Here is a 25,198-nt window from a genome sequence, read left to right as displayed (position 1 = left end):
AGTTGAAACCATCTTCTGTCCAGATGACTTCCCACCTTTACTGTTTTACCCTGACATGTACCCGCCGTTGCCAACGTGTATTAAATGTCCAGAAAGTTGACTGCAGAGCAGATTTCCTGGAAAGTACTTTTTATTTATTTTATCTATTAAAATGAACAAACACTGGTAACCTGTTGTGTGGCTTAAATATGTCTTTAAATATTCAACTTGTGGGTGCAAAAAGGGAAACACAAGTGGTCCAGATACTTTTATGCATTTACATTAAAAGAAAACTGAAATATGATGTCACATTAAGGTTGTCAGTCTGTTACATTTATTTTGTATTGCAGTTTCAGTACAATACAAAGCACAAACCAGAAAATAAGAACGTGGTGTATAAGACTTAAAGTAAAGAATGAAATACAGAGGATTATTCTGAGAGCGAAAAAAAAAAGGAAAAATACACAGAAATTTTACACATTTAAATTACACAAGAGCAAAAGCACTTCATCATAAGGCACTTGGGGGTGTTTTTCTATTTTCTTTCACCTTCAGTATCCATATCAGTCATTACCATATCTTGTTTATTATGAGAGTCAGAGAGGAGCTGGTGATAACAGTCAGTTGCTCAGGGGAGCCTTCAAAACAGTCAGACCCCAGCAGAGTCAGTGCCACACACATTACATGTTGGAAGCATCATCCTGGTTGACAAATCAGGGTTTATGAGTGTGTGTCAGATACTGGAGCAATGATCATCAGAGGTGAGAGGAAGGAAATTAAACAGAAGTTAGAGACTTCAGGGATGTTTCTTTCCATTCACCTTTCCTCATTTCTAAGACTACATTTTCCCAGCATCACGGCCGATTGGTAAGAGTCAGGGGCCCGAGCGAGGACACACATTAAAATGAACACAGTGTGTGTGTGTGTGTGTGTGTGTGTGAGATTTCAGCTCAGGACGAGTAAACAAAAAGCGGGGTGCTTTTACAGTGATCACCAGCTCATTAGGAGGGTGTGACGCACAGGATGTGCACAGCGGAGAAACAGTGATTGATGAGCGGAAAACACAGGATGGTATGCACGAGTGAACCCGGCGCCGAGGAAGCAATGGACAAACAGTAAATCCTCGTGTCTTCTGCGTCCTGCCCACACACACACACACACACACACGCAGGAAGAGACAGGCAAATAAATGGCACGTGCATATATCAAGTCCTCGAAAAGTAGCATCACCGTTCATCTTCTGACTTTGTCGTACAGTACAAAAATAACAATGCCCGTTCCTCAAGGCAACATTTTAGGGCGCAACCCCACGACAAAGGAGCAGCCCAGTGGTCCTTCTCCTTCAATGTGTTGTTCAACCTTTTTTTCTAAGCTACATGAAATCAAGCATCACAGAGCATCAGAGGCTATAGGTTTGGAGCAGATGTTCCTGTCGTGATTCCATTTCAGTCTTTTAAAATGTCCAGCGAAGTCCCAGACCTCCGCCGGCAGTTACAGGAGCGACACGGCCTCCAGGTTCTCTTTGATTATCGTGTCCATGACCACCTGGAAGACCACTTGGATGCTGGAGGTGTCGGTCGCCGTGGTGAAGTGGTGGTAGATGAGTTTGCTGGGTGTGCTGTTGAGCGAGACGAAGGTGGCGGCGATGAAGCGGGCGGCCGAGTCCACATCGCAGTCTGCGCCTGCAGGAGAGATTAGAGGCTTCAGACTTTACAGGTCAACATGCGGTTTGTCTCTAAAATGTGCACAGGGGTCCTACACCAGGGGGTACGTGGAAACACTATGAGGTAGCTCTGCTTGAAAAAACAGAAATTATGATTCATATATTCGTGTTTAGGAGGAAAATAACTTTGTGTTACTAAGCAGTGGTGGAAGAAGTGTTCAGATCCTCTTGAACTGCATTCAAAATCTTACTGAAGTACAGAAGTATGATCAGTAAAAAGCACCTTCATTCATTCAATTCATGGTGTCATAAGTAGTGCTGGACTAAGACAGCTCAGTGCTGTTGAAGGGGTGACAGGACTGAGGTGGCACATCAAACACTAAAGGCTGGAAACTTCTGTATTAGACTGCAGTCGTCACGTCTGAGGTCAGTGTGAAATCGTGAAATGGAGGCTTGCTCTGCTGGCAGACCCCAATCCCAAGAGTTTTAGCATTTATATTGACATTTGCATGAGAGCAGAGAGCCCCTGATGAGCTCCGCACGCTGAGCGGAGCAGATACAAGAAGCCCCCCAAAAATAACACATTGGTGTGTGTGTGTGTGTGTGTGTGTGTGTGTGTGTGTGTGTGTGTGTGTGTGAAAGAGGAGAACTTATTATCAGTCTCTCTTTGTATTTTGAGCTGTGAACATAAGTCCTTCCTGTTGATATTAATGGGTTTTTATGGCTGAAAGTAATTTATTCTTCAAATTCAATAACCGGCAAGATATTTTAGCTTAATAGTTTTCCTGGGTGTTGGAAACAGTCACATATTTATCTTGGGCGTTTTGCATGGTTTGTTTTATTTGATTCGTTCCACGTTTCACTGCTCATTATGGTCTGTCTATGATGAGCTGTGTCATAGGAACCTTTTTTTGGATTGGACTGCATTAGATTTCACAGGTGTACCTGTAATAAAGTGGCCGCTGAGTGCAAATAAACATGAAAGAAATAGTGTCCGACAATTGTGTGACTACTGCAGCTGTAGTTTTTGTGTCTTGGGTGTCCGTGTGAGCACTTGTACAAGGACACCAAAAAAAAAAGACACAAGTAACCAACGTCGGTCCTACCTTTAAATTGTGGCAGGTATAAGCGCAGATGTCGCCCAGAGTGTAAAATCTTGTCCTGAAAAAGGTCAATCTTGTTCATGAACAAAATCTGTAATACAAACACACGCAAAAGACACAAAGACACAATCAGCTGAGAGCACGAGCAGCACGTCACTTGGCAAAAGGCTTCCCCTCCGGCAGGAAAGGAAAATCAATGGGAAAGCAAAAGAAAACGTTGATTTGATTTGGTGACTCCCACCTGTAGCGCTGCAATAACCGACCAAATGATGAAACCAATAAATCAGATTCAAATACTTCAGTCACATTTATTGTCACTTTCCAGATATTTAAGCAAAATGTGAAAATCAATAGCTGTGTCGACAAATGCACAAGGCGATGCCGGCGGATCAATGATCGCGCTCCGCTCATCAGCGTGCAATCGATCACTCGTGCAGTCTGCAGTGCAGGCGCTCAGCAGGCTCAGCTGCTGCTTCCATAAATCTCTGTCTTTCTGCTGTCTTGTCTTCCTGCCTCTACACTCAACTTCTGCTCGGCTGCCACCGCGCTTCACGCGTACTTTTAGCTTTGTAGTCAACCAATTAAAACTACGGCCGAGCTCCCTCCTTTCCGGCCCGTTTGATTGCAAAAAACCAAACACAGAAAAAAAGCCCCTGCTAATAATGAGGGGGGGGGGGGGGGGGGGGGGGGGATGAGGTAGAGCAGATTTTCAATGAACACGATCCAGAGCAACACCTTGGTGTGTAATTATCACTGACCGGCTACAGTGAATAGTTAATTGAGGTGGAGGTTACAAACTTCCCTCCCACGTACAAAAAGGTATCATTAAACACTTTTGTTTAATGAGCCTGTTAGCTGTGCTAACGTGCAGGCCCACACACAACCCTGCACATAAACACGTCACACAGACATTTAATTGCCCATTTGGCTTTAATGAAGCCTTAAATAACATTTCTTTATGGTTAAAACAAAGGAATAATTTACTGAAAGAGATACTTGGGTGTAACACTGCAATGTCTATGTCTTATTAATGACGCCAACTGTAAATTAGCACCACTTATCCTCAGGATCTCAATATTTCGAAACCATGACCAAGTGCCTTCATTTGGTCAGAGACTGGAGTTTTCTTTCAATACAGGCTTGTAAGAAATGTTACAGCAATTGGTCGCAGTGAAAAGCTTCTGCAAGAGAGTTAACAGCAGCTGACACTCGCATCAGCGTGTGGTGACTTGTATTTTAAGTGGACTTTAAGTATGAGTTAAGTGGAATAAATTGAACAGGCTCGTTACACGCTCGTTGTAATGGGATCATTTACTGGAAACAGGAATGGAAAAACACAGAGAGGGGAAAATGTCACCTCGGCAAAGCTCACACTAATTACAACTTGCTGTTTAATTACGAGTGACAGAAGACTGGGAGACAAAGGGTTGAGGCTGGGCCCTGTTTGTGTGTGTGCGTGTGTGGAAACAGCATTTATAAAACACATTAGTGTTATTCTCGTCTCATGGTGTCATAGAGAACAAATGGAGAGCTACAAAGAGGTTTTGTTTGCGCCTCCTCTGCTCATCCATGTCTTCCATCCACCAGCTGAATTGTCAGACTGAACTGTGGTTCCCATCCGCTTCACCTGCAGCCTGCTGTCTCCACCTTTCTTGTGATTTTGAAATAAAGCTAGTGACACCAGCTGATCAACTGGGGAAAAACAAGACTATGAGTCGGCTCTGTGAAGCTTCATTTATACTCAGTTTGTGCTCTGAGCTCAATGCACCAGCACGCCGACACTGACGGTGCTAACGTGTTGATGTTCAGCAGGTAAGATGTTCACCATCCTAGTTTAGTGTTTTAACATGTTAGCATTCTCTAATTAACAATGAACACTAAGTATAGCCGAGGCTAGTCAGCGTTTTGCTCACGGACATTTCAACATGTGGACAGGAGGAGCTGGGCATCAAACCACTGACTCCATGACAACCAGCTGACCTTCTACATCACAGCTGGGAAGGCAGCGTCGGTCAGTTGACCACTTTGGTCCAGGTTGATATATGTCAACAGCTATTAGATGGATTGCCTGTAAAATCTAGAAAAGACATTCATGGTCCCCGGAGGATGAAACCTAGTAATCTGATTTTTCCTCTTGTGCCGCCATTATATTGACATTTGTGGTTTTGAGTGACATGTTTCAACAACTACTGAATGGATTACAATGAAATTTGGTGCAAACATTCACGTCGCCCTCAGTATTAACTAGAATGACGACGGCCATACTCTTACTTTTCATCGCGTCACTGTCAGGTCAAAAATGGTCAAAACAGTTCCAATTAACAAGTTAGCAGGCTAACACAGTGAACTAGGATGGTGGTGATGAGCAGTATACCTGCTGGATGCCAGCCTAACATCAGCAAGAGGAGTCTTAGCTCATATGAGCCCGTGATGGGAAAAGACAGTCAGCACATGTACCTGTGAGGTACTGTAAAGTCACATGGTGTTAATTAGCCTCGCTGTAACAGTAAATCATCACTCCTGTACTAGTAGTGCTGCGACAGTTGTGGGCATCTTAGCATTTCTGACACTTGCGTTAGCTCAGAGCACCACTGTGCTCAAGACCAGCCTCCTAGCTGCTAGCATGGCTCTCTTGTTTAATTTCTATTGTCTTGATCATTTCACCACTGAAAATAAAAATCTACGAGGGAATAATAAAGACATGATTGTTGTACCTTGACATTTTTGATTTCTCATTCCTCTGCTCACAAAGCCTCCCATGAAGCAGCATAAAGATTCTTTTCAAATGAGTGTTTTTGTTTGTCTGACTGCACCTTTCCTCCAGAGGTGGGGGTGGGTGACTGATCAATGTCTCACCATGGATGTGCTGCGGAAGAAGACGTTGTTACAGATGGCAGAGAAAAGCTTCATGCTCTCCTGAAGACGATTCTGCAGAGAGAAGACAGTAACACCATCAGACAGCTGCAGAGGAGCACAGGGACCGCATCCTTCGTCACTGTGCAAACTTGCTCCACGAGGACAGAACATAATCTGATTGGGTGAGACTTGACAAGTGGTCTCCGGTTGCTTTCAGTGGAAAGCATGAACATTGGCGAGGGAGGGATTGAGCGCAGGCTGTACCATGGAGGGGTCTTCCACCAGGGTCATGTCGTAACCGCTGAGTGACACCACGAACAGCACCGCCCTGACATCCTCGAAACAACCAATCCACTTCCTCCGCTCAGTCCTCTGGCCTCCAACATCGTACATCCTACCCACAGAGAGAAAAATGAACAAAAAACATGAGAAAAACAAAACGAAAACACCTAAAACAGTTTTAGGCTGCCTGGAACTAACTGTAATCACAACATTGCCATAATTCATGATCACCTCATACAGCTGATACAGCAAACAAGTTAGCAAATACTCGTATGTACACATCCAGCAGACACAGAGCATCAGCATTGATTTAGAGGAGTGCATCTGGCAGCCTGCTGGCTGTATGCACGGTGGGTTTACATGCTCTACCACACTCAGGTGAACATGGCTGCAACCTTCAAGCTTGCTGTTGTCACTGTCATTGTCACTGGATTTGAGAACAGGCCGCTGCATGAGACAAGAGTTTATGTGTAAACTGAATGTTGTGTGGTGCCACAGCTGAACATGAGGAGACATGTAGGCTTTTTACGTCCTTCTCACCTACAGATGCCTCCACACTGTCTAAGATAAACGACGCTATATGTAAGAAAAAAGCATCTCCATCACTTTTGTTTATTTTTGGCAAAAGATGTCAGTTATTCACATTAAAAGGGCAGTACAACACATTAACCTTACACCTCATCAGCCTGAAGTCACATGCGTGCTTCACCCACACAGGTGTTTTAACTCATGTCACTGATTAGAGCTTCCATCGGGGCTGCGCTGGTGTGCGCACACTGTGTTTGACTGACATCTCCATCACTTATCGGCTGAGAAATCACTCTGGTTGACTCATTCGCTAATCCTTGTTTAACAATTTCTAACAGTTTGCTACAGCCAGCAGTAAACTGAGACTTCAGCTCCATCATTTTTTGTCATCATTGACTGCTGTAGAGTCGCACAGCAGTTGGACTTTCTGTCGGACACAGACTTGTGTTTTTTGTACATCTTAATTATTCTCATTAGTTCATGGAGTTTGAAGGACTCAGTCATTTCTAGAACAGCTCTGCCCGACATCAACCCGAGCAGGTCTGAACTGAAATGACCCGTGTGGGTGTGCAGGGGCACAGGTTAAGCCCACCGTGAACACGGCTGATAGCAGCAGAAGAAAAAAGAGAGCTCCCAGCAGAAAAACACAGGTGTAATTAACCACATTAATGATGGCTGCATCCTGCTGAGGTGTGCCACATGCAGGGCCTTGTGTCGTGCACGCTGGCTCGCAGATTTACTGGGACACTTGACGAGAACAGCCATTGTTAATATTATTAACTGCACCTGGGCTTTTTGCGCTGTGGTGAGTCAAAATGTCTATACTATTGTAACCCTGCCAACAGGGCCATGACAAAAGTGGGAAAAGACTGTGAAACATCAACTGGATAAACAAAAAAAATAACTGTGGGTGAGAGGAAGACCAAAGGCGAGCAGCAACAGGAGCTGTGTAGAGGAATATGACAGATCCACCTGTGAGTCTGGGCCCAGGTGCTCCTGATTTAGGGATCTTCAAGAGTAAACACACACACACACACACACACACACACACACACACACACACACACACACACACACACACACACACACACACACACTCAGCAGCGACTGTCACGTCACAGAGAAGAAGCCACTGTTCAGATGTTGAGTATCAACATTTTGTCCTTACTCTGCTCTTAAATATGACAATTTGTGACCTTCCTTTGCCGCTCAGATACCAAAATATCTTTTCTGTTTAATTTGGGGAGACATAAACACGACATTGGACATAATATTACATATGAGATATTTCAGTCAGACCTCTGCTGTCTGCTGTCATCACCACCCTGTTACACTAATAAAGAGGAGAATATCTGTTTATTTATCATTCATCACAAACTGAGGGCAGTGCTGTATTTAGGCTGTGTGTGTGTGTGTGTGTGTGTGTGTGTGAGTGTGTGTGTGTGTGTGTGTGTGTGTGTGTGTGATGACACCTCACTGTGACTGACATCCTTAATCTTTTATCAGGATTCAATTTCCAGTAGAAAAGTGTCCGGCTGTAGTTTGTGTGTGTTCATGACCTTGCATACTGATGCTGTTGCCTACTGTAGCACTGAGGGGAAACTCTGATCAATGACAGATTGTATTAGCTTTGGATAAGGTCAGATATTCCTAAAATATGGGTTTCACACTCTCTCTATCTCACACACACATACACACACAGAGTGTCCCTGCAGACCAGGCTCCCCCTTTTTCAATTTTCACCAAGACAATCGCAATATTTTCCCCGAGACAATCATAACACGGCAGCACGAAGAGCGTAAAGGTCAATGTCCTCCAAAAGGACGAGAGAGAAAAACACAACAGGAATAAGAGCAGAGAAACAGAGAGAAAGAGACACAGATCAGGGCGTCCCACTTCACCCGTTTTCAAAACCAGATGTGCCATCTCCCACCTTCCATGTGAGCATCCATCGTGTCAGTGCAGCTCTTATTGAGAGGGGAAACGAACACGTGGAAACACAGATGCACAAAGAGGGCAACAAACAGCGAAGGTGGTACAAGGACGGAAATTTATGAAGGAAATTTTCCCTGGACATTGAAGCCTGGCGCAGGATGTGTCAGTGAAGCTGATGCTTCATTACTCAAATCTACTCACAAGCACATGTGCACAGCAGCCATCTAAATAACAACTGTGACTTCCCTGCAGATTTTCAGGTGACTTTTACCTGCCTGCTGATCTTAATGCTATGATATATATTTATACTGGAAAATAAGTAACTAAATAGTGTCCAACAACCAAAATCTACTCAGATGAAGGGTCTGTGTTGTCTTTTCACCAATACAACAGGGCAGACTATCAGTTTGCATGTACAAAGAGTGAGACCAAATATACAAATGAACAGTATAATCTGTGTGACTTTACAGTTGTTCAAATGAACACATCTCATATTGTATGCGTGCATTATTCAGTCCAGTTTGCCTAATTTTCAAAGCTTTAGAAATAAAACTAGCTCACTCTTTGCCAAATCGTTATTCTCATCAAACCGAATTTGCACTCAGAGCTCGGCTGTGACGGGCACAGGGCACCGATATGTCATGAAAACCACGTCCAACCGTACGAAATACCAACGAGTCCCAGTGTTTAGCAGGTATAATGCTGCTTACCATGTTCACCATCATAGTGGCATGCTAACATTTTCTAATTAGCACTAAACACGAAGTGTAGCTGAGGCTGTGGGGAATGTTATTAGTTTGGTAACAAAAGAGTTGGACAGATTTTGATCTGCTTATGGTGCCAGTGACAGACCAGCACGCCAACACTGCAATCGCTCCACTGGAATTTGGAACTATAATACGAGTGATTCCTGTTCACACGTGGACTTAAGGCTCATGACCTGATCTGCACTGAGTCCAAAGGTGAAATTTAAGTTCAGCAGCACCTTCTTCGTCTTGTTTAGCAGCCACAAACAGCCTACACGTTACTCCATATGTCACCGTTACAAGTCCACCTGGCACATCTTTTACATGTAATCTTCCTGTAGCTATCATCTTCACGCAGACACAAAGGCTTGTACGAACTCCAGGAGTGATGAGCTCCAAGGCTCTGGAAAAAACTAGTCGTGGTCTTTAAAAAATGCTAAAAAGCTCAAGCTGTTTTTTTTTAAATCGTTTTCTTTCTGACAGGGTGGACACAGAGACGGCTGACGAGCGGACCGGTCTGAATGGAAACCTCCTCTTCAGTTTACATCATCCGCTCCTCCTCCCTTTCCTCCACGCCTGCCGTTCTTGCCCCATAATGTTCACCCTCATCTGCACTGTTGTAATTATAATTATCAGAGCAGTTGATGTTAATGATGCAGGAAAAGACCCAGATCCTTATTACACTGAGGGGCCAGAGGTCAGACAGGATGTCTGTATGCAAAGCAGGCCGTCTGTCTGGGTGTAAAGTTGTCAGACTGAACGCTCTTCCACACACACACAGACACACTTTCCTCATTTGCATGCAAACACACACATGCAAGCCTGCACACACAGACATGGAAAAGTGACGGGTTGATGAAAGACTGTCATCGCTTCCACGGTTGATTAAGTGTTTCAATAAGGGAATGGCGAAGCCTGGACGGTCGCTTATCTATAGATGATTCTGGCTGTGAGGTTTCTGTCTGTGCGGAGAACACCACTGCGTCTGTTCCTTTGTTTATTAAAACGATCCAAACTGACATAAAATACGATTTTTCCGTGAGGGTAACAGGAGCCTCAACACCCGAGAACAACTTTAAATTGACTTTAAATCTTTAAATCATTTTAGTGTTTCGTTTACTGTCAACAACATGTAGCACACAACTCCCTGTATCACATCTAAGGCATCCTACAAGAACACTTCCACATTTTGGGAATTATATTTATTATGTTTGTTTTATCCAAAAGTCGGATGAGACGATTGACACCAGTCTACACATTAAGTGTGGAACTAGAGCCAGCATGCAATCAGCATATCTTAACACAAAGTCTCTGTATCTGTTATGTGTTAAATATGTGTCCACATTTTAAACTTTGGGCGTACTCAGAAATTTAGCAACTAGCTAATTCCACGCTAGCTTGACCATTAACCTCATGAGTCGCAGTAACTAGTGGAGCGTCACTGGTGGTCGTGTTGGAGCATCATTCCGCAAAAACTTTTCCATTTCCAGAGAATGTGTCTCATCCTCCACATGCTGATCTAAACACAGGTGAGGGAGGGGCAGGTGAACGGGCCTCTTTTTGTGCAACAGCACTGAGGCAGACAAACCTCAAGACTGATATCACACCATCGTACTATGTGGGACCATTACGTTTTCCCGTCGATGTGAATTATGCAAATCGTGAAAATTTGGTCGCATTCATTATTCAGAGTATCCCTGATGCACAGAAGGAACTTAGGTTTGATGTTGAACACTGTGAAGGTCTTGTACATTGTTAATGTTTTATTTTTAACTGTATATTTCTCTGTGACAGATTCCTCAGATTCACAAACTCCCTTCAAAACCACTGGAGTTTCTCAGATATGGAGAGAAATGCTTTACAGTACGGAAGCCTCATTTTCTAGCAAATTTTCTTTCCTTTCTATTAAGTTTCCCCGAATAGAACTTTGTAATTTGGTACAAATTATAGAGCGTGGCTTTGCTGATACAGTGTTTAATTTAACATGACAGAAAACAGTCTAAAGAGAGGGGAAACAAATGAAGAGCGACGGGGTTGATGACACGCAGCAGAGGCTCCGGGGCCAGAATTGACCTGGGAACGTCGGGGATACGTGGTGTGCACGAGAGACCTAACGAGGCTTAAGGCCGGCATTTTTAGGCCGCTTCAGCTGGAAACTTGAAATCTGCAGATTCAACAAAGATATTAATACTGAAAGAGCGAGAATCAGTTAAAAACAGTCAAGGTCAACATACAGCAGAATTGTTCATCAACAGAATTCTTCTGTAATAAAAGTAGGAGTGCAGGGCGCAGATGCTGGCTCAGATGAGAAACCTTGAGTATCAGCCAACGAGAGCGAGCGAGTGAGAGTCACTGAAGTGAGTGAGACGCTCTCACACTGTTACAGCCTCTGTGTTTACTCAGTCCAGGCTTTCCGAAACCTCAGTTGAATGAACACTGGTATCATTCAAATGTTACAACTAATATTTTAAGACTTTCTCAATACAAAATCCAGTGTCTCTACCCATAATTAAGGAAATAATTCATCTGTTAGTTAGTAGAACTACGAACCGTCTATGTCTGCATACTCTTTTTTTCTCTCTCTCTTCCTGACAAACACAAACCATCTACTTCTACAAATCCCTTTAATATGCCTTTTGTTGTCAAGTTTGAAATAATTCCATCAATTTATGCTAAGCTATTCGTCGACCCCAAGGGTTTCACGTCCATCCACACGCCTGGTGCTGTGTGTCAATCAGCTGTACCCAATTACTTATCAGGCAGATAAGAAAGAGGGTGTGTGTGAGAGGGGAGGCTGGGCTCCGCCCTGCAGCACCACCTGGGACTCAGATCTGACACCGTCACCTTGTGATGACGTCGCTGTCACAATGGCTTACAGGGGGGAAAAAAAACACGCGCGCGCGCACACACACACACACACAATTTTAACAAAGGCAAAAACACTCTGAGTGACGCAAACAATAAGACTGCCAGGAAAAAGCAGCGTTTATCTGCGCGGGACAACAGATACAACTATGATCAAAGCGTTTCTCTGCTCGTGAAACTTTTTCCGGATGTGAAACACTTCTCCTGTCAAACGAGTCAAACGTGCGTATGGCATCACATGCAAAGACACACACAAGTCAGCAGCATCCACAGACGCACAAGAAGCATTTAGATGTGACACAAATGCCCCAGACTGAAGTCATCTGCTGACAAAGTGAGATGCTCTACAGTGTTTATATGCTAAACAGAGATCTTATGAAAAGCTGAGGTAATGTGTTTTATTCCACGTGAGATGTAACGTTGAGTGCGGATGAGGGACAGCTTGTTATTGTGGTAGGATGACTGAAGAGACCTTCCTGAGAAGGTAATCTGATTTTCTTGATATGATAGATACACACACTGCAGACAGACACTAAAACACACACACTCGATGAAATGTGGGTAGTGCTGAATGTATGCCTGTTAACCCTGCATGGCCCATTAACTTTCCACTGAAACCCAACTGTGCAAAATCACCCACAATCCACAGGCCGTCGTTATGAGCCAACGTGTTTGACTTGCACTTCTACGGCCCATAAATGTTCAGAGTTCGCTAAAAACTCCATCAGAAATCATTGCCCAAGAGGAAATCACTTGTTGCTGCTTCATCTGCTGCTTTGCCAAAATGGTGGAATCATGATTTAACATTTCTACAAGAAAACCTGTGATGGACTGTTGTGAAACTTTGAACATCCAACTGCCGTCAGCGCTCACACTGCAGCCGACACTCTGACATTTCTCAGTTCAACCGCTTCAACTCAAACTTAAAGCTCAATTCATCACACACAAAAATGACCAAAATTGATGGTATAAACAAAGAAACACTAAATGAGCCTCATGCAGCATCAGTAATAATTCGCTTTCCTTCCATATTATTGCTGTTTCAGTGTTGGCGTTTGATGCCGGTTTGTTCTGCATCAGTCAGCCTGAAGAGAAATCACGTTCATTAACATCTCTTGCCCCGTCACGGCCATCAGCTCCTTCAGGAAATGAGTTCAGCCATTCCAGGATGATAAAGAAGTCGGCATTATGTGACACCGGCTCATTGATCAGAGATGAATATGGTCATCTGACATGAGCCTCCAGGGCTCAGATACCTGCCCTCTGCTTCTCCACTGATAAGACCAAGCCACTGCTGCTTTTCAATGTGTGTGTGAGCGCAGTCAGTAGATGAATGTAAAGCCAACTGATAGACGCTCTATTGACGTATTGAATGAAGCTGCCGATCCCCATCTCACATCTCAGGCCTATCACATGGCTGTAGACAGAGATAAGAATGTCACCGGCAAACAAGTGAAGTAAGTTGGTGTGGCGTGCTCCTGGAAAAGTCCAGTGCAGACCTGATGGCAGCAGCTCTGAGCGAGTCAGTGGTAAGAAGCACCTTCATTCCACAGAATTACGTCTCAATAAAAGGAGGAAGGTGTGTACCTGAAAACAAGGTGCTTGACTTTGAACTGGGTCTCGATCACACCAGTCGTCCTCAGTCGTACTCGCAGAACATCTGTCTCTGTGGGCACGTAATCTGGAGAAGTAATGCGGGTCATGTTCTCAAAGAAACTGTGAGGAAGAGGAGGAGGAGGAGGAGGAAGGGAGGGAAAGAGAGAACGAAGGGTGCAAAAAGGTGAAATGCAGAGGAGAAATGAGAAGGGAAAGAAAAAGAGGGCAAATTTAATAAGCTGCAGACAAACTTGAGATCAAAAGAGAATAAAATCAGGTATCAGCTGCGGGTGTGTAGACTTGTACATTGTGTGTGTGTGTGGGTGTGTGTGTGTCGTGGCCGTGTCAGCTGCCAGGCAGTGGGTAGGGTGTGCGGTGATAAGGCTGGAGCCCCAAGGGGCACAGAGGCTCATCACGATGAATATTCACACTGTGGTTTACCATAATAACACACTGAGGCTAAGCTTTCAAACACCAAACACAGATTAGCTATTAACACAGTTAGTGTAATCAACTGTGTGTGTGTGTGTGCGTGCACTTTGTCAGATGTGATCTTTTTCCTAACACACACACACAGGCACACACACACACAGGCACACACACACACAGGCACACACACACACACACGGTGACGTCTCCAGCTACCTGAACCGGCTGTGACATTCTCAACTAGTCGTTCTGAATCAGGTTCTTGGACAGCGACACACATCCTGCTGCTTAAAAAACACACTGCCTGCCGGATGCCGGAGCGCGCACAACATGCAGAGTGTCTGTTTTGCACTTCTGTCTTTGTGAGGACCATTATGAGTTTTAGAGAGAGAGGGGCACATTCAGACCAGTCCTGACATTCTTAAAAAGGCTGTTAATTGATTTTCGGGCACATGGGGGCAGTAGAACAAACTGTACGCTGAACATTGACATTATCACGACATAAAGGAGATAAGGCCAACGCGAACAGGTAAGTAGAATAATGACGACCACAAGTGTGTCTGATCTCCTTTCCGCAACATTGACATGTTTGCAGCTAACTTGGTGAATACAGTATTGTTACTGATGAGACTGAGCCTAACTACACAAAATGAGTTGTACTAAACTGGAGTTTCCCTTTAACGTTAAGGTAATGGTCTAGAAAGAGCATTATGTCAATAAGGGTCCTTACAAGTATTGAAGCACAAACATCTGTGTGTGTGTGTGTGTGCGTGTGTGTGTGTGTGTGTGTGTGTGTGTGTGTGTGTGTGTGTGTGTGTGTGTGTGTGTGTGTGTGTCTGAGGAGAGCGGAGGGTGATGGTGATGTACGGCAGCTCTCAGTGGGAACCAGGCGGCCTGTCGGTGTAGATAACCCCACAGCTGAGGCCTCTTGCTGGGGTAGAGGATGAGAACAGACGGCCTCCTGGTGGGTCCCAGCTCTGTCTTACTTCTTCATCACACGCCGCCCCCTCTACACTTGTTTCTTATTTTCAGTCTTCATCTGCACTTCTTCACCTTCATTATTGTGCCCGCACATGTTTGGATTTCTTAAATATGCACATTTTTAAACATGCTGCTTGATCACATTTATTTATTCCTCTGAGCTTGATACATTTTTTTGGTCGCATTGCTTTGCTGTTGTATGCAAACAGCCAAAGCTGGGACAAAACGAACAAATGCCTGGATTCTTAAGAATGTCATGTGGATGCATATAACAGCCATAGACATACATGGAGCCACAACGTAATTATAGTTTACTTGGGTTTGCCTCCCCTGGCTTCCCTTCCCACTCTCCAGACTCCAATTCCCAGTGACAGCGAACACACGGCCGAGCATCAGCTGCTAATTAGACCCCTGCATCTCCTCAGCACAGCGTGAGTGTGTGCTGCAAGAGTACTCACTACAGTGCTGAGTCATTGAGCTCATACTCGTATCCCCTCGCCGCCGCTGCCCTCACCCCCTGGTCGACCCACAGACAGGACAGGGCGTGGCTCAGGAAAGGAAACAGCACCTGTTCCTCGTCAAAGCACCGCCCACACGACAGCACAGAATGGGCGTGGACCTGCAAGAAGAGACGGAGACAGATATACGGACGGACGGATGGTGGTCAGGGAGGAGCGCGGGCCAGATGGAAAAAAGGATGTAATGAGAGAGAAGTTTAGGAGTCTGTCTCTGCTCTCTGGACTTGGTAATCATTACACATGCACAAATGAGACATGCACACAGACACACCCCGCTGACATCTAATAGAGGAAATATTTTGGTCATCATTTGCCACAGGAAGTGATGTGTGGGTGGAAAGTGTACAAGCTATATCTTTGACAATAAAGTTGAAATCAAATTGCAGCTCACAGTCAAACCACCCACCATCTAACTTTCTGCTCTGCCACATGAAAACAAACTGTTGCTGTACACGTGTTGGTTTGTGTGTGTGGTGCCAGATGCAGCAGCTGTGGCTACAGTGCTGAGATGCTGCTCTCTAGTGGGGGTCTGGGTGCAGTGCAGGAAAACAGGAAGCATACAGCTCAGGATAGATGTGGACGCTGGAGGCACGGCGAGAAAGAGCAAGAAAGACAAAGAGAAAGCTAGAGAAGAAAGAGGCTGATTGAGATGAAAAACACAAAAAGAAAGGTGCAAGACAGCAGATAGAAAGACGGACAGGTTGACCTATAGACAGGTAGACACACCACCTTGTTCCTGTGGTTGGCCAGGTTGATTCGGAGGACGCCCATGCCGTGGAGGACAAACTTCATGGAGGTCAGGAGGTTATCCAGCACTGCAGGCTGCCAGAGATCAAAGTTCACAGGTTAAGTTCATGAGAAGCTGCGGCAACGGGACAAAACACAACTGCAGACAAAAGCCTGGTTTGCCACACGAGGCCAAAAAACTTAAAATAAATGCACAGTGCTCACGGGAAAATAAACTGCTTTTTCTTCCTGATTAGAAGAGGAGATGATGATAATGACACTCTGACACTCTGGTGTCTGCAGGTTGAACATAAAGCTAAAGCCAGCAGACAGTTAGCTTAGTTTAGCAGAAAGACTGCAAACGGGGAAACACCAATTCACACGTTCTATCTCGCCTGTTTAATCCATACAGATATTGAGCATACAAACGACACACTGTGGATTTACAGGGGATTATGAGCCAGACTCTCTCTTGACTGGGTGCAGTAACCATAGACTTGATTTTAAGGCTGCACTGAGATGAATGGAAACCAGCGCCGATCTGGAAGTTTTGAAGTGTGTGTTCAATAATGTAAAAAGCTGTGGTCTGCTTTGGATACGGTCTGTAGCTGCTGAATTTAAAGCTGCATTGATTGGGGTTTTGATGAGTGAAGCTTTAAGATGTCTGAAATGTATCTGAGCACGAGCCTTTGTAGCTTCAGCTTTCATGGTTGTTGCAATATGGACATTAACACAGGGTGATTTTTTTAGCCAAATGAGAGACTGACAATTCCACTGTGGGCCCTCAAATTATCATTAATAATCAAATTTAAACTGGCAGGCCTCGAACACACCACCATGTTCAAATTACTTGTGCATGCTGCACCTCGTACATGTATGTACATGTATGTATGTATGTATGTACATGTGGGGCTTATTGTATTTTTGTGTGTTTCTATCCATCAACGGAAAACCTACTGTGAGCGAAAGAGACTGACTCTACCGTGTGTGTGTGTGTGTGTGTGTGTGTGTGTGCGTGTGTGCGTGTGTTAGTTATAGTCTCGATCACTCTCCTGCCAGCTAAAGATAAGCTTCACATTCCATCACGATTCTGTCACAGTCTGGTCGCTCTTCTGTGTGTGTGTGTGTGTGTGTGTGTGTGTGTGTGTGTGTGTGTGTGTGTGTGTGTGTGTGTCTCGGCGTTCAGACTGAGATGTGTTGCTCCTGGTGAAACGTGTCAGGTGAGATAACTCAGGGAGGTGATATTAAGACACGAGCGACTGAGGACTGCTGACGCCGCGGCATTAAGAACACATTAGTCTCTTTAAGGAGAACCTTCGCTGACAGCGCGGCATTGATTTGTGTCAGAAATAAGCCGCTTTGTGCGTTTGTCTCCCTCTGCCTCGCCATCAATGTCATCTGCTCAGATATGCAATTTCATAATAACTACACATTCTTATGGTCTTAAGAACAAAGAACTGGATGTTGGATCTTTATGGTGCAGGTTTTATGACCATCAACATTACTAAAGTTCAGCCAGTTGGTGATATAAGGGCGAGGTTTGAGATGAAAGAACAAGAGCAATGATTCACAGTAACACCTGGCAGCACCAACATCATGCTCCTTTCACTTCACCATGTTTATAGTCGTGTGCTGGGGAGCAGCCTGTGCTCATACTGGTCAATGTTACATGACACATTGTGGAATTTGTCATACTAAGCGAGAGAAGGCAAAAATATTCTGACGTGCTAGACTTTTTGTTGTGATGTGGTGAGGCGTCCCACATTGTTTGTTGTCCACTGTAAAACAATCACTGTCGTGTTGACACCCATGTCCATACCCGGTGCCTTGCGTCTGTCAAGGCTCTTATTGCATTGATATCATGTAGTCTGAATCTGGCACAATAAAGTCTTTGGATCATGAAAGTTGCAACTGCATGAGAAGTAAGACGCTGTTGAACGAGACTAAGAGTCTACAGCCATGACAGCGTTCAAAGAGGCTGGACTTCAGCAGAAGTTTGAGCTTAATGCTAATGTCAGCATGCTAACCTGCTCATATTCACCATTTTAGTTTAGCACGTCAGCATGCTAACATCTGCTAATTAGCCCTAAACATGATGTAATACATCCAGCAGTTGAGTTTACCTCGACCTAGAGCCACATTGCTAGCATGACTAAAAAACAGCAACTGTCAACAAACAATACGGGCACTGATGACATCACATGATAGCAGCTACCTATTGAATGTTGTTTTTCAGTCACCCTGGCTGACCTCTTATCGGGTTGACACTGGGTGACTCTGCTAAGAGGTAAATGACGTCACAAAGCTCTGTGGACCAACAAAAGACTGATAAGAAGAAGTTGTCCTTCCCTAATAAGTGCAATAAAACTAACATGAGGATAAAGGTAATCAGGTAGCACAAGAGAAAGCACCAGTGTGGGTGGACTGCGAGTGTGTGGGCGCCTTCAGGGTCAATGCAGTTACACACAGCACATATTTAACTGGGCCTCACAACACACAGGCTACACTCCAGGTTGTGTTATAAATATATTTTCAAGAGGGCATTAGAGTCTGTGCTCAATGACACTTGTGTCTGCTTTACAAATTATGTTTCACCAAACTCCAGCGCAAAAAAAGCTTCTGAGAAATGAGAAGCAGTGTTTTTATGAGCAGGTCTCTGTTATGTTTGCTTCACACATGACGATGCACACGCACAAACATGCAGGCGGCGCGATTCCTGTTCCGCTGCTGGTTTCACTGATCGACAGTTGGCAGTAACATGTAAACAACTGCAGCAGTGTGCCAACAAAGGCGGATACAGGATAGAAAGTATTTAAGAAATCAGCTTTGCGATGTTTGCATGTTTTATAATGATACACTCATAAGATCTCAAGTGTACACACAACGCCTTCAGGTGAGAAACACTCGATGTAAATATGTAAACCTTTCTTTGATTACAAGAAAGCACTACAGGACACCTGCTGTGGAACACCTGTACAGACATGCCGCACAAATGCAGCATTGATTGGATTTATTAAACTGCATTCTACTGTACAGGTGTTGCTGGTAATCTGTCCAGCCCCTGGACAAATGAAACAACTGCTCCTCTGGTGTCTCTGATGCTGGACTTCTGTCTCTGTCTTCGGTTGGTTCATTCTTCTTCCTTCCTTCCTTCCTTCCCTCCACATTTATCCTCCTTATCAATTGTTCCCAAGTTCCTCCCTGTCTGACTCAAGGCTTACTTTAGTGCTGACAATAAAAGTGGGAGGCACAGAGGGAGGAGGGAGGAGGCCATTGCTAAACCCTCAACAACAACAACACACACTTCATGAGTATAGAAAGAAATGTAGCTGCTCTAAATCCATATTGAGTAACATTGAGAGCAGCTGACCAACGGGCTTGTTGCAACTAAACTCATTTTCCTCTACATGGCAACACCATCTCTAACAGACAAAGACTATGTGTGACACACACACACACACACACACACACACACACACAGCTGCCTGGGGCCACAGGTGTGTCATTGTATGGTAATCTGAATCCACCATCAGCTATACGTCACCTCTCTGGAAAAGCATTCAGTAAAAAGACACCGTGTTTTTATCTGTATGTGTGTGTGTGTGTGTGTGTGTGTGTGTGTGTGTGTGTGTGTGCGCGCGCTGGGGCGGGAGTCACTCAGTTTGAAAGGAAGTCCAACAGACAGCAATGCCGAACACCTTCTAACCCTTTTTTTCCTGCTGGTATTAATACTCCCACCACCATCCCCAGCGCAGGTTAAAGCAATGTGGGAACTGTGATGTCAGTGGAGAGATTACAACTCCCATTACAACAGTGCAATCTCTAAATCCATCCACATACACTGAACTATTGTTCTTGTCCAGCTTGCTGTTTGGATCAACTCCCCGAACACAGAAATCTAACAGTGGTTAGCAGTTGTCTTGTGTCGGAGCTTTTGCTACAAAAACACAACAACAAAGAACGTGGCTGGACTGGCGGCGACCTGATATTTAATCTTTAACCACAGACTGTTCTGCTAATGATGTATAACTTAGCCCGTGTGTGTGTTTGCAGGTTTGAGGCTCTGTTGATTGGAACCAAAACCTCGCAGCTGTTCCAGGTGAGAAAGGGTCCAGATTCATCGCATTTTTCATGATGAGACACACACAAACACCTGAATCAACAAGAGACTCCAGGCCGAAAAATACAAATACCGCTCATAAATGTAATCCATTGCTGCGCTGACTTGTGTGCACGCACGCACGCACGCACACACACACACACACACACACACACACACACACACACACATTACTTTTGTTGACATAGAGTTGTGTGTATTGGAAGAGAATGAAGGGAAAAATCTCAGTCCATCAGCCGATCCACCGTAAAAACAACACCACCGCCTCGGGCTGCAAATAAAGGAGGGATGAGACAAAGAGGAGCCCCCTTCCTACCTTTCCTCCCCCTACTCCTCTCACACAGGCTGTCCTGTCATGGTCCTAATGCAATACAAACCTGGCTGGCAGGGCCACAAAAAGCCAGACAGAAAAATAAAGAGATGGAGTTATCTCTCCGCTCCTTCAGGGGAAATCTGAGAGAAGGGATAGTGTGGAGCAGAGGACAGTCTGCTCAGTTCAAGGCAGGGTGGAGATGTTTTACTGCGGCGCTGGTGGACACACAGACGATAGCAGGTAGGACGGAAGAGATAGAAACGAACACATGTGGAACAACATGCACACGAGCCTGATAAACTACAATGAACTCATATATATGGGAGTGTTTGTTTGTGTGTGTGTGTGTGTGCGTGTGTGTGCGTGTGTGTGTGTGTGTGTGCGTGTGTGTGCGTGCGTGCGCAGGGGAGGGTGCGTCCGTGTTTGCTGTGGGAGGCTGGGGATGGTCAGGGAAGGGCGTGTTTGTGCGTTAGTGTCATTTTTCCACTTGAAAATAAGGGCGTCACCTGAGAACAAAGGCAAACCCAACTGACAGGAGAAACAACAAAAGGCATTTAACTGCTGGCATTAAACGTGTTGAAGTGTTGATGCGTGTCTGCATGCTTGCACAGGGGAAATATCTGATTACATAGTTGTAAAGATGCAGCATAAGAAGGCTCTGACATCCACCGTGCATAGACACAACAGGACGAGCCAGGTTGTTCTCCTGAGCATGACAATATTAGATTTTCATGATTGCTTTTTTTTTTTTTGCTTGTTTATATTCACATTTTTTGTGTGTAACTGTATTCAAGCGATGCAGGAAATCATGTTGGTCACTCCTTGGTGCTTTTTAAGCACCTTTCAGAACAATGAAAATAAGTAGTGACTCAAACTTAGTGCCAGTATTATTTAAAAGTTTCAATATGTCAACAGTATTTGATGGATCACCACGACATTTTGCACAGATGTTCGTGGTCTTTGAGGCTGAATCCTACTGGCTGTGTGATCAGCTGACTTTCGTCTCGTGCCTCCAGAGAGTTGACATTTTTGTTTGTCAGTGAAATATTTGGTACACACATTCAGGTCCCTCTCAGGATGAAGTATAATAACTTTTCAGAACCCCTCACTTCATCTCACACCATCGTCAGGTCAAATTTTCATTTTGGATCAGCCTCAGCTGAACTTTGTGTTTACTGCTAATTAGCAAATGTTAGCATGCTAACACACAATGCTAAGATGGTGAACATGGTAAACATTATACGTGCTAAACATCATCATGTTAGCGTTGTTATTGTTAGCATGCTAGCTTTAGCATTTAGCTAATTGAGTCCTGTGGACTCTCAGTCTTGTTTGATACTAATGGCAATATGGTACATAAGTTTCAATACTGATATCAAAACATTACCTTTTTTCCATAACTTACTTTGAAATTTTAACCAATTTAACAACAACAAAAGTCAAAGCTCTCAAATGTTAAATGCTGTCTGAACACAGTCATACAAGAACTTTCCCTCAATGAAATAAAGTCTAAAACTGTCAGAATGTGTATTTAAATGAGGAACTATCTGATCAAAGACAAAGCTAACATGATGATGAATCAGACCAGGCATTCAACACCAGCGTTTAGTACTAGACAGCTGTTGGCACACATTTTGTTCAGCACCAAAAACACGTAAAGGTTTGATATCAGCCCTGCTCAAACTGATTAAAGCATAAACTGACCTGCTGAGAGGTTCACCTTCTTTCTTCAGCACAGTCCAACAACAGAGAGCAAGACGCCTGTGTTGACAGGAGCGAGCTGCAGATAAGGTGACTGTTAGGAGCCATGAGCAGCAGAGGAGGGAGAGAGGAGTGCAGAGAGGGAGCTGAAGCGTCTTTAATATCCAGGAATGCATTCAAACATCCCAGCTGCCTGTGCAAACAACTGGGACCTTCATATGTCATATCAGTGTGAGTGCATAATCCCGGCCAATGAGCAACTGCTGGAGTTTGAATGCATTTTGACGGTGTTTTGCATATTTCCATGACATAGATATCATCTGCCTCACAAAAGATGACTGCATACACCAACACCAGCCCACTGCATAAATGTAAGTCTAGCAGCTTCATTTGGAGCCTGTTTTCAGGTTTATAGTCTGTTTCACAAACTAAAACGAGGGGGAATTGTGTTAAGGTGGGTTCAAACTGCACCATCTTCATCTGACAGGGCTGTTATTATAGAGCAGGTATCTGAGGCACGGTGAAGACAGAAAATGGCCTTTTCTGTCATCACATACTCATTATGGATATGCTTAATAGAAAGGAGAGAGAAAAAGTGGAAAAGAGGCAGAACAGCAAAGGGGAAAGGGAGGAGAGTAAAAATATGGGAAGAGGTTAAAGGAGGGGGATGTGGAAGAAGATAAGCTTCAGTGAAAACAAGCTGATGGGGTGAAACTGGTGTGAGTGTGTGTGCGTGTGTGCTGAACCGTTTCCATTCTCCCCACCCCATCCCAACCCCTAATACAACAGAGGAATTTGGCTTTCAGTCTCTTACAACACACACACACACACACACACACACACACACACACACACACACACACACAGAGGGAAGAGCAAATGCGAGCCAAACCACTACATACCAACTTGGATCTGACCCTGGGTATCATGAGAAATCTCTGTCCCCCACAGGAACTAAGCATCGCCTCGTTTTCCATCCTCATCTCCTGTTCGCCTCCATCACCTCTGCCTCATCTGAAATGTCATCTAACTTTCACTTTAGGTTTGCTGCAGCGTACACTGAACTCGCTCTATTCCTCCATTCCAAACCATGATGACAACCTAAACAAATCACACGTCAATCCACTGAAGAGAGGACGCATGATTATTATCCAACTCTCTTCTGCTGGAATCCATAAAAAAAACTCACCATGCGCTTATAGACTGTTATCTGTTAAAACATCAGGCACATGAACCAGGCTGTAGTCTGACTGTGTGTGTGTGTGTGTGTGTGTGTGTGTTTCCAACCTTGAAGCTGGTGAGCTCTTGCTTGGTGAATCCATTACTGTGGATGATCTTCATCTGTTTGACCAAAGTACTTTTCCCGCTCTCTGCTGCACCTGTAGATGTTTGAATAGTGTTTAAATAAACATTTTTTTTTATGTGTTGGAGATAAAACACAATAAACTTGCATCTATTCATCTATCCAGCTGAGGTCAGGTGTTAGCACTGAATCTGCAGTGGTTTCAATCAAACGGTGGCTCCTGAGGAGGACTTGTGAGCCTGCGTCAACCAAAGCTTTGCAGCCTGCAGGGGGACCTTCATGAGGACTTTAATGGTGTCATCCACTGGGAAATATCCAGTTAGAGACACAGTGCAGTCCATATACCATGTGCACACACTAAGGTACCAATCAGCCCCGTGGACAAACTTCGACCAGGTGAGTTTAAGGTGAGTTCACGTCAGTATCATGTCAGTCTCACCTAGTAGGAGTATTTTGACCACATTCATGTCCCGCTTGGCGTACTCGTACAGGTCTCTGTCTATCTTGGCGCTGTGTATCCTCGCCTTCTTCTCCTCCGTGATTTCGGTTCCGAGGCACAGCCCCATCCTGAGCGCTCATCTCCTCTTAGACCTCGGCCTGAGAGGAAAACAAACGCAGGCAGTCCAGACTGGGATCAACCCGACTTTGTCCCTACAGGCTGCATGCTCCGCGCTCTCCTGCTACGCCGCAAATTGCAGGGTTACTGAGCAGAAAAGTCTCCAGAAAAAAAAGTTAAGGCCATCTCCGAAACATCCTTCAAACTTGTTGTGCGTCAAGGCGTCCGGACAGAACTGCTTTTACGCATCGCTCCAAGTGGCAGATTTTAACGGGTGGTCACTTTTCAACGACCGTCCTCCGCCGTGAAAACACCAAACTATGAAGTCGGTGTGCGCCGCAGCGGTTCAAACTCCGCTCTACCGCCTTGGCACAGACCCCACATAATCCTGAAAGCGCCTCCTCCCACTGCTGCTCCTGCCAGATGGAAACGTTTTTGGACTTCCCTGGGAAGTGACGTGCCGGGGACAGAAGTGCTGAGTGCGAGGATTTCACCTGTGCGTGCCCAGAAATCTAAACATACCGCCTGTATTTCTACGCAGGAGAGCAAAGTAACTGAGCACATTTCCTCAGTTACGCACAGGTATGTTGATTCTACTTACAAAACATATTACCTATTAAATGGTGCAGCCGTTTAGATTAAGGCTCCCGCATACCTACACAGGTTCTGATTGGAGCTGCTCAGGTTACACTGTGTACAGTGTGTGTTTCAGTGTGTGATGTCACCAAAACCCACATCCTAAGGAGAGTAAAGTTTGAACTTGTCCTGCAACAAAAGTCACACACAGAGACAGAAGGCCATTAAGCCAGAACGGTCTGCGCACACCCACACAGCCCTGACAGGAGGCTTTATCAGGCAGTCAAATGCCTGTGGTGGACATGATTCAACCAGTGCGTATTTCTTCTGGGATTTGACTCATCTGAAGGGTTTTGTTGACAGTGTTTCACAAGAAAAAATAATAATAATACAAATCTGAGAAAGGATTTTTTTCTTTCTTA

At 44.6% G+C, this 25,198-nt stretch overlaps 1 protein-coding gene across 2 annotated transcripts; it reads right to left on the bottom strand.

The window, feature by feature from the left end:
- Positions 1–219: 219 nt before the first annotated feature.
- On the bottom strand, positions 220–24,584 carry gnav1 (guanine nucleotide binding protein (G protein) alpha v1). 2 transcript variants are annotated; one of them, XM_076727903.1, is made up of 9 exons: positions 24,084–24,499; positions 23,629–23,720; positions 16,211–16,303; positions 15,422–15,582; positions 13,545–13,673; positions 5,866–5,995; positions 5,602–5,673; positions 2,749–2,803; positions 220–1,661 (listed from the first exon to the last, which is right to left on the bottom strand). In XM_076727903.1, the coding sequence occupies exons 1-9, from the start codon at positions 24,208–24,210 to the stop codon at positions 1,471–1,473; spliced, it is 1,050 nt and encodes a 349-aa protein (XP_076584018.1). In that variant the 5' UTR covers positions 24,211–24,499; the 3' UTR covers positions 220–1,470. The 2 variants fall into 2 exon arrangements, with proteins under 2 accessions (XP_076584018.1, XP_076584017.1); XM_076727902.1 differs by having other exon boundaries at positions 223–1,661; positions 2,749–2,836; positions 24,084–24,584.
- Between the last annotated feature and the right edge of the window lie 614 nt (positions 24,585–25,198).

Source organism: Chaetodon auriga, chromosome 4, assembly GCF_051107435.1.
Source record: "Chaetodon auriga isolate fChaAug3 chromosome 4, fChaAug3.hap1, whole genome shotgun sequence".
In the NCBI taxonomy this organism is placed as follows: Eukaryota; Metazoa; Chordata; class Actinopteri; order Chaetodontiformes; family Chaetodontidae; genus Chaetodon; species Chaetodon auriga.
The sequence above is the reverse complement of the archived record's forward strand: the minus strand, read 5'-3'. Positions and strand labels throughout refer to the sequence as shown.

Excerpts from the sequence above, each read along its gene's own strand:
- gnav1 (XM_076727902.1), bottom strand. The coding sequence starts at position 24,210 with ATGGGGCTGTGCCTCGGAACCGAAATCACGGAGGAGAAGAAGGCGAGG. Across the intron at positions 13,674-15,421 it reads CTCAATGACTCAGCACTGTA|TTTCTTTGAGAACATGACCC; the intron begins GTGAGTACTCTT and ends TCTTCCTCACAG. Across the intron at positions 2,837-5,601 it reads TCTTCCGCAGCACATCCATG|ATTTTGTTCATGAACAAGAT; the intron begins GTGAGACATTGA and ends TTTGTATTACAG.